The following is a 12,382-nucleotide window of genomic DNA, read 5'->3' on the forward strand; positions in this document are numbered from 1 at the left end:
AAGTCTAGTATGGCAGAGCCCCTTGTAGCTTCCTCCACCTTTTGAAAAAGGAAGTTCTTGGCCCGGCAGGTCAGGAAGTTGATTCTTGTCGCTTTGCTGAGCTTGTCTCCCAGCACACATTGGGGAAGTTGAAGTCACCCATAATTATAAGGTTCTGATGTCTGCATACTCTTACTAATCTGTTCAAGGAGGGCAGCATCCATTTCCTCTCCCTGGTCAGGCAGTCTGTGGCAAACTCCAGCAACAACAATACCCTTTGTCCTTCCTCCCCTTATTTCCACCCATATACTTTCCACTGGGCTGTCAACCACATTCTCCAGAACTTCTCGACAATCAAGCCTCCTACCCTTCTGATTTTTCTTGAACACTCGTACCCATCCACTACCACATTCCAGTCATGGGAATCATCCCACCAAGTCTCAGTAATTCCTACTATATTGTAGCCCTCTGTTTGCAAGAGAAGCTCAAACTCTTCCTTCTTATTACCCATACTTCAGGCATTGGTATATAGGCACTTGTAGCCTTGTACCTTTGTTTGATCTGTCCTACCCAGGTGGGCCCCTGCTGTTATCACTTCTTCATTGAAGTCGCCATGTCAATCGTCCCCTTCCCCTTGAGGCCTCAGTTTAAAGCTCTCCTGATGAAGCTCTCCAGGTTCTTTCCAATCATTTTCTTCCCTGACTTTGAGAAGTGAAGCCCATCATGTGCCAGAAGGCCTTCTCTAAGAAAACTTATCCCATGGTCCCAGAACCCAAAGCGCTCCTGCCGGCACCACCTCCTCAGCCAACGATTCACCTCAAGTATGGTCTGCTCCCTTCTCATTCCTCTTCCTTTGACAGGAAGTTTTCTGTTTCCTCAATGATACTTCTGTTCAGTGTGAGTTTTGCACAGTTAATACTGTTTTATGATGAGCTGCAGAACAAAAATCCTGATTTCTAAACTGTTGGTTGTATTGCGTTGTTCTATTGCATTGCCGTGTGTATTTTTTTTTTAAAAAAATTCTGTTTGGTTCATGTTTTACTGATTTACGGTTTATGGTATTTAAAATTAAACTGTATCACTGTAAGCAACTTCAGTAAAGCAGGGTAGATAAATGTTAAATAAATAAAAAACACTGGACGTACTATCTCTGTCCTTCGATGGATGCCAAAACTGGTGTGCCATCTGATGTGAGAATACAATCCATGATGCTTTAATTGCCCTTGAAAAAGCTAGCGTGTGTGAAATGAACTCGGCCAACAGTTTGTCAGGCAGATTTGGAAACCGTGTGCTCTTTGTGGAAACCTGTGCGATATAAAACTACATGCCATGGTGTGTTGTTATAAGTCATTCTATGACTGAAGAGAGTGAAGAGCCACTGTGTGACTTCTTTCCTCTGTGACTTCTTTCCAACCTGTTCTGGTTGCTCAGATGATGTTTCCATCCTGCCATTAAGAAGGGGGTATCAGGATATCCCGCCTGCGTCCTTCCATTACCTGAGAGGCAGACAAAGGAGGTAAAAGGAAATTTTATCCAGTTAACTGCCTGACCCAGTTACAGGAGCTAGCCTTCCTCACCTTAGTAGCTCTTCCTGGTCTAGACCCTCCATACCTCAGAGATAATTTCCTACCACATGCACTTCTTTGCTCAGTATGTTGTTGCTTATCTGCATCGCTCCATTTTTCATGTTTAGCACTTCGAGACCGAAGAGAAGGATCTTCTTTGTGTTGGCCCACTCCTTTGAAACCAAAAGACAATGAATTAAGTAAAACACTTGTATATAATTTAATAAACACTGGTATAGAATTCCATTCAACAAATAAAAGTACACAAGCATGATTAAGAACATCAACATTGTGAATCAACAGTGTGGTTCAACAAATAACATATCACACCCCTGTATATGTACATAGTAAACTCTTACGCACTTTTATTTGTTGAAATAAATTATATACTGGTGTTTTAATTATTTGTATTGTGTTTTAAGTTATACTTGATTCACTTTTTTTGTTTGGTTCCAACCTTTTTGGTTATCCTTCTCCTAATTTCTCCCCTTTTTTTCGTTCTCACTCTTTATCACTCCTTCCTGGGAGATGGTTTTCTAGTTGGGTAACCTGCTTCCAAGTAAAACCATTATGCTGAATCCACAATGAGAGAGACCGACAGACAGATGTGAGTTTTTGCATTAAAAAGAAGCATTGGAGCAAAACTCACCCTAGGTTTTGAGGAAGGAAATTCTACAATCCTGGAGCCACCACCCTCAATTCCCTGCTCCCTTTTCAACACAGTCCTGAGCTAGCAATTGCTACAGTTGCTGGACAGAAATATAATTATGTCACAAATAAAATAACACATTTTAAATGTCAGCACCTCAGACAAAAACTTTCTCTTCCTAGGCATCCTGGCTACAACTCATACTCCTGAATCAGACCTATGCATCTGTATTGACCCCGAGTCTCTCATCCCCCACCCCTGCTGGTTCTCCTGACTACACAGGACTCCTAGGAGCCTCTAAGAGCTCTTGTAGTTATTTGAAGCACCCAGGGCTTTTTTTCAGCTGGAGCATGGTGGAACAGAGTTCCAGCACCTCTTGAAAATGGTCACATGGCCGGTGGCCCCGCCCCCTGATCTCCAGACAGAGGGGAGTTTAGATTGCCCTCCGTGCCAAGCGGCTCAGAAAGCAATCTAAACTCCCCTCTGTCTGGAGATCAGGGGGCGGGGCCACTGGTCATGTGACCATTTTCCCCAAGGGTGATTTAAACTTTAAAAAACTCCCCCGACCCAAAGTGACGTCATTCTGCGGTCCTGAGTTCCACCACTGAGTTCCACCACCTTTTTTCCCAGAAAAAAAGCCCTGGAAGCACCCTTACTTCCGGGTTCTTTTTTGAGTGTGTGGACCTCCTTAGCAAGCAATGCTGGAGACAGACTGGTAAAATATAAAAGGATTTATTAGAAAGAGAACATAGGTGTGTGTGCTAGGCAGAAACCGCTCATAAAGCATTTAAGCAAGGCAAAAACAAATATCCGCTTGCTATTCTATCTATGTTCTATCAAGCTAAAACACTACTCACTGGCTAGCTGTCGAAACATTCTCTGAGTTGGTTCCAAGGCTGGTTGTTCTTACTAAAGTCCATCCATGCCAGCTCACTCTGGGCATCCTGGGGAGGGCAGGGAGCTAGAAGCCCTATTCTTACCTAGCCGGTAGCTGGCAGTGATTACCAGGTAGCCTAGCTGGTCAAGTGTGGAATGGTGTAAAGATCTAGAATGGTAGAAATAGAGAGGCTTCTTCCAAGTGGTGGGGGCCATCAGCCCACTAAAGGAACCAATCAGGGCTCGTTACTTAATTGGACATTACCCAGTGTGAAAGTGTAGGGAGGACAGCTAGAACTGGGAGCAACACTAGGCTCCAAGCCTCTCCAAGGTCCCACTCTCAAAGCAAGAGAGAGCCCAGGAGCAGGTAATCAGCAGAGGCTGTGCCTGTCTCAGCAAACAGGCCTGGTAAAACTTCTTTACAGGCATGAAGCCTGAACCAGAGTTTTTATTCTGTATATGGTGGAACAGAGCCTGCTCCTTGCAACATCTTTCGGCATAACTTTTTAATTCATGGAACAAGCTTGCAGGGAGGGTGGATTATAAATGTAATAAAATAAAATGTCTCCTTCACCTAGGACTTAAAAGCAGCTCATTGAAGCCAGGTGTACTCACAGGGAAGAAACCAAGTTGAAATATGCCCCACTAATCCATACCCAGCAGGGGGGTACCTCCTTTGTCCTCCTACAGGACACCCCAGTACAGCACCTTTGGCCTGGGGTCTGGCGGGGGAGCCTCCTTTGCCACGGCAAAATCAACAGCCCCTTCTGTCGGCCCCTGAAACAGCAGAGGAGACACAAGGGAAGGAACTGTGCTACTAATAACACGGGACAGCTGGCAAAGTAGGATGTCGTTTAGATAAGTCCTGGGAAAGTTGCGCACCTGAGTTCATTATTTAGTGAATAATAATGAAGAGGAAGCTTTGGGACTGCCTTTCATATATTGAATGCACACATGAAGCTGTCTTATGCTAAATCAGATCATTTGTCCATCAAGAACAGTATTGTCTATTCAGATTAACAAAGGCTCTCCAGGAACTCAGGCAGAGGTCTGCTGCCCGGACCTTTTAACGGGAGATTCTGGGGATTGAACCTGGGACCTTCTGCATGCCAAGCAGAGGCTCTTCTTCTGAGCCACTGCCTCTCCCCATGGAAATCTCGCCTGCTCATCCTCCGTCCTGTCTTCTGCCTGGCTCAGGAGGAAGACTTCTGCCAGGGCCAACACCTGGGAACTGGTCTCTGACCTGCATTCTCTGACCCAGCTCTCCATCTCTGGGGGCAGAACAGCCAAGAATTGCTCCAAGACTATCAGGTCCAAGATTTCTTTCTTGCTGTGTCTTTCTGGTTTCAGCCACTGGCAGCAAAGATGGTGGAGTCAGCTGTACACCTCTCAGGGGCCCTCGACTCCTTGGTAGGGGAATTGCCTGAAGCACTGGTGCTGGACATCTGAGCTGGTGGTTTCAACTTCTCCCTGGATCTTCTACACAATTCTTCTTCCCAATTCCCCAGTGCCCTCATCTTGGATGGCACCGGGGCCAGCTGAGTCTTGCAGTCCCAAGCTCAATCTGTGCAGAGGACAGAGAAAGATATCTTGGCACTGCTACCAGTTCATTTTTGCAAAGAATCAACTGGTAAAAGAAATGAGGGTCCTGTAAAACCAAAAAGGTGTTTTGTGAGCAAACTACAACACTCCCTTCACATTTATGAATTTGTTTCGTGGATGTCACCACAAAGAGAGACAATCCTATTATATAAAAGGCAAGCTGTATTCCTGACAACTCACCTCTTATCCTGGTGCGCCTCCAGAGGGTGCTGCTGTGGCGGGAAGCCCAGGCGAGGAAGCCCAGGCCTCCAGAAAGCGTGCCATGGTGGGAAGCACAGACAAGAGAGCCCATCTCTTCCTCCTGCCCCCTACCTTCACCCAGCAGCAATCAGGGCGGGGATGAGACTGCAATGTCCAACTGCCCCCCCTTCCTTCACCTGGTGGTGATCAAGGTGTGGAGCAGACAGCAACACCCACCCCACCCCATGCTTCACCTGGCCAGGATCAGGCATGGAGCAGGAGGCAATGCCCACCTTCCTTCACCCAGTGGGGATCAGGTGCAGAGCAGTCGGCAATGCCTGCTCGCCCTTCACCCAGCTGGGATCAAATGCGGAGCAGGCAGCAATGCCCGCCCCCACTTAACCCGGCTGGTATCAGGCATGAATCATGTGGCAATGCCTGCCCTCCTTCACCCAGCCAGGATCAGGCATGGATCAGGTGGCACTGCCCTCCGCCTTCTCATTCTAATTCCTGGATTTTTAGAGGTAGATTCTGGGGAAGGTGGGATTCGAGGAAGGAAAGGACCTCCATGGGGCATATCTCCACAGACCCCACTCTCCAAAGCAGCCATTTCCCCCAGGAAAACTGATCTTTGTCGTCTGGAGTGTAGTTGTGATTCTGGGAGATCTCCAGGTTTCACCTGGAGTCTGGCAACCTTAACAGATGTGGGGTTTATATCACACGTTCGGCTGTAAATGTGGTGACAGTAACTTGAGAATTACTCAGTGCCCATGCAAAGAATGAGCAAGTGTACATACAAGGTGCATGGACTGTAGGTGCTCCTGTGAGCTTTATCCAGCTTTTCTCACCTGCATGGGGAAGTGGAAAGAACCGACAGCTTTGCTTCTTGCGGAGATCTGATTTAAAGGGCTACAATAAGAGAGGGAAGATTCCTAGAAAGGCAGTGAAGAAGGGGGAGGCAGGAGGTGAATTTCTTCCTCCCCCCCACCATAAGTAGCCTTCACTTTCCCCATATTTAATATAAGCACCGCCACCCTGATGTTGAAGGATCTGGTGAGTGGAAAAAAGAATTTGGACTGAAGGGGTTGTAATGGGGGGGGGGAGGAATGAAAAGGAGTCAGTGAAACTCTTGGAAATTGGATGGATTGAATGGATATACTATAAGCTACTCAGCACCAGCAAGAAGACACATGGCCACATTTTGCATCAAATGATAATTTGGAGTTGTTTTCATGGGCAGCCCCACATCAAGTGCACTGTAGTAGTCTAGCCTAATTCAGTTCTTTCAAAACAACAACTTTCCCAATTTTGTCAGACATGGATTAGCCACTTCTGGTTGCTCGGTGTAGGCATTTTATCGGCCGAAAGTTTGGCTGCAGGCCTCTAGTTATTATTAAAGCTCTTTTAATTGATGTGTGTAGTGGCCAAAGTAAAAATAAGAACAGCCAAACTAGATTGGCCTAGAGGTCCAACTAGTCCTGCATCTGCCAGACAGACGGCTTCGGGAAGCCCCACACTATGGGGTACCTGAGCAGGGGGTGAATGCAGCCACCTGACTTTGAAATGCTTTGTTCATGCTTCCCGTAGGGACGAGAAGGTGGCGGTGGTGGGAGAAACAGCCCCGGTACGAAGGGGCAAGCTTGTCTTGAACCAACATGGAATCAACTAACCTGGTAGCTCACTTCCAAACTGCAGTGGGTTCAAATCACAGTCCTAGGATGTCACACCAATTTTCACAGCCCTCGTCTCTGGAGGACAGCCTCTCCTTACACAAATGTGCTGGCCATTTCCCCTCGCCCTGTCAATTCTTTCTCCACTCCCTTCCCATGGGGAGGAGAAGGTGGGGGGGACCCATTGTGGGGCTTTTTCTGACATTTCACCAGAGTTCTGGAAGAGGATGCAAGAGGAACTCCACCTTCTCTGCCTGTTTTCCACACCATGCGTAAGAGGGTTTTGTTCAGAAGGCCTTTGACTGTCTTTTGGGGGGGAGCAAACTGTATTTTTTCTAATTTGAAATTTGTTATTACCGCCTGGGTGTACATGGAGACGTCTTAACGTGGTGCCTTGGTGTGTGTTGAATGTAGACTTTTATGTAAACTGCCTTGAACCCAATTTTGTGCACAAAGGGGGTTTAAGTAGAAAAAGGCAAGAGTCCAGTAGCACCTATAAGACTACCAAAATTTGTGGTGAGGTGGTATACATCATTTTAATTAAAAAAATGGGCTTGTAATGCGCTGGGAACCCCCTTTTTCTTCTGTGTGTATCTTGACCCCAAGTCCCACGTGAGACACTGTTGCAAGCTGGCTCTCTGTGGCCTTTGATCCTGGCCAGCGGCCAGTAGAACTTTTTACCTGCCCCACCTTTATCCCCTGAGTGGATTGCAAGCCACACGTTGGCAGGACGAGACTCCTGCTCCATCCAGATGGGTTTCCCTCACTGGTGCCTTCTGCTCCTGGGGGCAGCCGCTCTTCTCCCAGGGGGCTGTTCCGGTGAGTACGTTCAAGGGCCACAAGGGTGCAGAATTTCTTTTCTTTTCTTTAAATGCATTTCCTTGGCATGCTCAAAGGGGAGACAGGTTTGGGCTTCTGGAGCCCTTTGCAAGATGCTGGCATTGGTCCCAAACAGGGCATGTCTTAGAAGGAGGTCTCTTCCCTTCTTTTTCCTGGGCAGCCCCTGGTACAAAGTTCTAACACAAAGTCAGGGGGACGGATGATTCAGAACAGTGAAAGTGGGTTACTCTTCTCCCTAGATTCATTTTCCTGAACTGGGCAATAGAAGTGGGATTACTGAGTGTAATATTTCCCCAATGCTCATTTCTTTCTGGTTTCTCCTTTAAGCAGGACTGAACATCCCTTCTCCTGTTAATCTTCTGACCTGAAAACAGTGCATATTTGGGTTCCTCTCCCTTCTCTAGGGCAATTTACCCGCATTTTCCTTGACCCAATCCCCAGCAGCAGTCCCAACGTCCCACCCCCAGCTTATGCCAGAGGGACTTTTTCATTTTTTAAAGTAAAAAATTTTAGTTTGTTATAATATTATAACAATGTGGTCATCAGGTTCTCTGAATTCCCAGCATTTTTTAAAAAGTAGGTCTCAGGTCACTGTGTGTATATGCCTTTGCTCTTATAGCTCCACAACAAAAGGGGCTAGAGACTTTTAAAAAACACACACACACGGAAACTGGGAACTGAGAGGATCTGATAACACATTATTACAACATCAAGATAGTTGTAGGAGGGTCTGTAGTAGAACAGCAGGATTCGAATCCAGTGGCACCTTAGGGCCAAGCTACAAGTGACGAATGACACTTGAATGGCAAGTGAACAGACTCACGTGTATTCCTCCCTGTTCACTTGCACTCCACTTGCGCATCACCTGATCAAGTGGAGCGCAAGTGGAGTGCAAGTGAACAGGGAGGAATGCACGTGAGTCTGTTCACTTGCCACTCAAGTGTCATTTGTCACTTGTAGCTTGGCCCATAGACACCCTTAGCTCAGACTCTCGAAAGCTTACACCTTTATTGATCTCTAAGGTGCCCCCAGTCTCTAATCCTGCTATTATAACACTGTATCACTACATATTAAATTGCTGACTTAAAAAAAAAGCCATACAGTGGCTGGGTGCAATGGTCGCCATAGGGACTGGGCCAGGGAAAATGGCACCAACATGGGCAGATCAGGCAAGACCCAAACTTTCCCATCCACATGGGTGCCACCCCAGCTTTCCCCAACAGATCACTGCAAAGATGATTTAGGAAACTAGGAAAACTTCCCAATAGCATGCGGGTTTGGGCAAAAAAAAAAAAAAGCCATGTGTAAGTGACCCTGCCTTGATAAGAGGATGGACTGGGAAATTCACTGGGAGGATTTATAAAAGCCCTCTCTTTATAACAACTTCATTATAACCATTTCCCAAGCCAGAGTTGGCAACCTTAATCCAGCGCTAGCAAAAGTCCCGTCAAGACGCTGATCCTGTCTTCCTCCTTCTAGGCAATGGATGCAGTGATGACAGCCCCCAGTTCCAGTGCAAGGACGGTCTCTGCATTCCCCACAGCTGGGCCTGCGACGGCCTTTATGACTGTCAGGATGACAGCGACGAAACCAACTGCACCTGCTCCAGCGATCAATTCACATGCAAGAACGGGCGCTGCATTCCCATGCTTTGGCGCTGCGATGGGTCCAACCAGTGTGGGGACCTCAGCGACGAAACCAACTGCACCTGCTCCAGCCACCAGTTTGCATGCCGGAACAGGCGCTGCATCCCGATGTCTTGGGCCTGCAATGGGTTCGATGACTGTGGGGACCTCAGCGACGAAACCAACTGCACCTGCTCCAGCCACCAGTTCACCTGCGACAACGGGCGCTGTGTTCCGGAGAATTACGTCTGCGACGGTTTTGATGAATGTGGAGACAACAGCGATGAAGCCGGGTGCCCCTGCTCTAGCGTCAGCTTCGTATGCCACGACGGCTCCTGCGTTCCTCGCCTTTATGTCTGTGATGGGGTGAAAGACTGCAGGGATGGCAGCGATGAAGCCAGTTGCAGCCGCTTCTGCCCCAGAGGCCAGTTCCGATGCCGCAACACCCTCTGCATCCCCGAACACTGGACCTGTGACCAATACGACGATTGTGGGGACTATACAGACGAAGCCGGCTGCCGCCAGCCCTGTGCCGGCTACCAGTTCACGTGCAGCAGTGGGCTCTGCATTCCCACGCTTTGGACGTGCAATGGGTTCAACGACTGCGGGGATGGAAGCGACGAGGCCTATGCTGTCTGCACCAACCCGGGTGAGGCTGGGGCTGATGGCTGAAATTGCACCGGGGGTGGGGGGGGAGGGCCAAATTAGGATGCAAACTCCAGGTTTGGAAATTCCTCTAGATACATAGATAAGTTGTCATTCTGGGAGAACTCCAGGCTCCACTGGAGATTGGCATAGGGCAGCAAGTTGATGATCTGTAAGGTCCTTCCAGCTCTATGAGTCTATGGTTCTATGACTCTACGATGGCCACATGCAAAGCTCTAAAAGGGGATTGGACAGATTCATGGAGGTCTATCAGTAGCTACCAGCCATGATAAGTAAAGGCAACCTCCATATTCAAGGCATTTAACTTCTGAATGCCAGTGACTAAGAGAAAATGCAGGGGGAGGCCTCTGTGCCATGTTTGTTTGACCCTCCCAGGACAACTGGTTGTCCACTATGAAAGAGGGTGCTGGTCTAATCCATCGGCGATGTTCCTCTAGAATGCATTCTGCGCACAGACCCTGCATGGAAACTTTAGTGGGATGTTCGAGCTTTCGCTGTGTGTGGCTCAGGACTCCCTCCGTTGCAGCCCTACCTCGACTATGCTCCTCTCTTTCCTCGGCAGGCTCCTTCATACACTCCCTGCGCTATTTGGCCATGTCGGTGTCTCAGCCCAGCCAGGGGCTCTCCCATTACACCAAGGAGGGATACGTGGATGGGCAGCCCTTCGAGCGCTATGACAGCAAGACCAGGCAGAATGTGCCCGTGGCACCCTGGATGGAGAAGGTACAGAAAGACTACCCCCTTTACTGGCAATGGACAACCAACGCCAGGCGCTATGATGAGGCGATGTCCCGCATGGCACTGGGGCTTGTGCAGGATCACTTAAACAACACTACGGGTGAGTGGAAGGCCAGAAGGACGAATATGGCCCCCATTGGAAGGATGTCGAAAAATAGCCCCTCCTACTTTTGCTGTTCAAAGGACAAAAGCTGGGTTTCCTCTCGCTTCCCTTTCAAAGGCTGATAGCCAGACTGGGAACCAGTTTAACTCCCCACCCCTTTACACGGTCCCAATCCAAAATGTAAACCTGGCCCTCCCCTTACAGCCTGTAGCTCACTGTCTTAGGAACAGGAAGTGAAATCGGAGCCAGGAAAAGCTGGGATGGGGTGAGAGAAGCGGAAGAGGCAGAAACCGGTCCAGGGTTGGGGGTTAAGGGCAACGACCAAGAGACCAGGATGCTGCAATGGGTGGTGAAGAGAGAGAGGTTAAAAGAAAAGCAGGCTAGCCAGAGTTTTCTAAGACCGTGCCACAGGAGGATAGGTGCCCCAGAAGCAACAGCCAAAGGGGCAAGGAAGAGGGGCTCCCATTGCCAGAGAGAGAGCGTTTAGTCAAAGCAGAAGGTAGGGAAACCTCGAGTGCCCCGCTGGAAGCTCCCCCAGCTCCAGGGTGGGTTGGCTGGGGTGGGGTGTGGGGTAACCGATTCATATCTCTTGGATCATTGAGCGCTACCAGCAGTGAAATAATTTATTTATGCAATTTATAGTTCACCTTTCTCAAGGCAGATTACACCGCAGCGAGAGTCAATGCAGAAAACATTATGATATAGGTAGAAAATGACGCTGTGACGGCAAACATCCTATGTACAGTCCCATTCTGTTTGTAAAAGTATCTTCCCTAACCATTCTGTTACACTACGGCCATCTTATCTTTCTTAAAATGTACTCCTGAACAATAGATCCAGAGGAGTTAGCCGTGTTAGTCTGTAGTAGCAAAACAGTAAAGAGTCCAGTAGCACCTTTAAGACTAACCAACTTTTTTGTAGCATAAGCTTTTGAGAGCCACAGCTGGCAGCATAAGCCACAGCTTGTAGCATAAGCTCTTGAAAGCTTATGCTACAATAAAGTTAGTCTTAAAGGTCAAAAAGAGTCCAGTAGCATCTTTAAGACTAACCAAATTTATTGTAGCATAAGCTTTCGAGAATCACAGTTCTCTTCGTCAGATGCAGAAGACGGACCATGCATCTGACAAAGAGAACTGTGATTCTCGAAAGCTTATGCTGCAATAAATTTGATTAGTCTTAAAAGTGCTACTGGACTCTTTTTGATTTTGCTACTACAGACTAACACGTCTAACTCCTCTGGATCTTAGTCTTAAAGGTGTTACTGGACTCCTGAGCAATGTGTCCTCCTCAGGCAAGCCATCCCACAAAGCAAGGGCCACTCCAGAGAATGCACATGTATGGTAAATTGTGGGAGTAAGACTGTCTAATGATCCTCCGGCTTGTGTGTCTCTTTCAGGGTTTCACACACTGCAGGACATTTTCAGCTGTAGGCTGAGAGAAGATGGGCTGAAAGGCGTGGTCCGGAGCTACGGTTATGACGGGAGAGACTTTGATCTGCTGAGTTATACCTGGAAGACGGACCATGTTGCGATTCCCATGCCCAGGAGGAAGTGGGAAGCTGAACAAGCGGCAAAGGATAAGGTCGGCCTGGAGGAGACTTGCACTGAGTGGCTGAGGAAATGTTTGGCCTATGGGAAGGGAAGTCTGCTGGAGAGAGGTGAGCAGGGCTTTTTTTTCAGGGGGAACGTGGAGGAATGGAGTTCCGGAACCTCTTGAAAATGGTCACATGGCTGGTGGCCCCGCCCCCTGATCTCCAGACAGAGGGGAGTTGAGATTGCCCTCCTGCGGAGGGCAATCTCAACTCCCCTCTGTCCTGCGGAGGGCAATCTCAACTCCCCTCTGTCTGGAGATCAGGGGGTGGGGCCCACCAGCCATGTGACCATTTTCTC

The 12,382-nt window shown here is 48.2% G+C and overlaps 1 protein-coding gene across 1 annotated transcript in view; it reads left to right on the forward strand.

Moving 5' to 3' along the window:
• Positions 1-12,382, forward strand: part of LOC129329109 (zinc finger protein 43-like) — a 58,979-nt gene that overhangs the window by 41,633 nt on the left and 4,964 nt on the right. Inside the window, exons 6-8 of the mRNA XM_054978538.1 lie at positions 8,841-9,635; positions 10,215-10,490; positions 11,890-12,150. Coding sequence (XP_054834513.1) covers positions 8,841-9,635; positions 10,215-10,490; positions 11,890-12,150 — 1,332 coding nt within the window. The remainder of the gene's footprint in view (positions 1-8,840; positions 9,636-10,214; positions 10,491-11,889; positions 12,151-12,382) is intronic.

Source organism: Eublepharis macularius, chromosome 4 (genome assembly GCF_028583425.1).
Source record: "Eublepharis macularius isolate TG4126 chromosome 4, MPM_Emac_v1.0, whole genome shotgun sequence".
NCBI classification, from domain to species: Eukaryota; Metazoa; Chordata; class Lepidosauria; order Squamata; family Eublepharidae; genus Eublepharis; species Eublepharis macularius.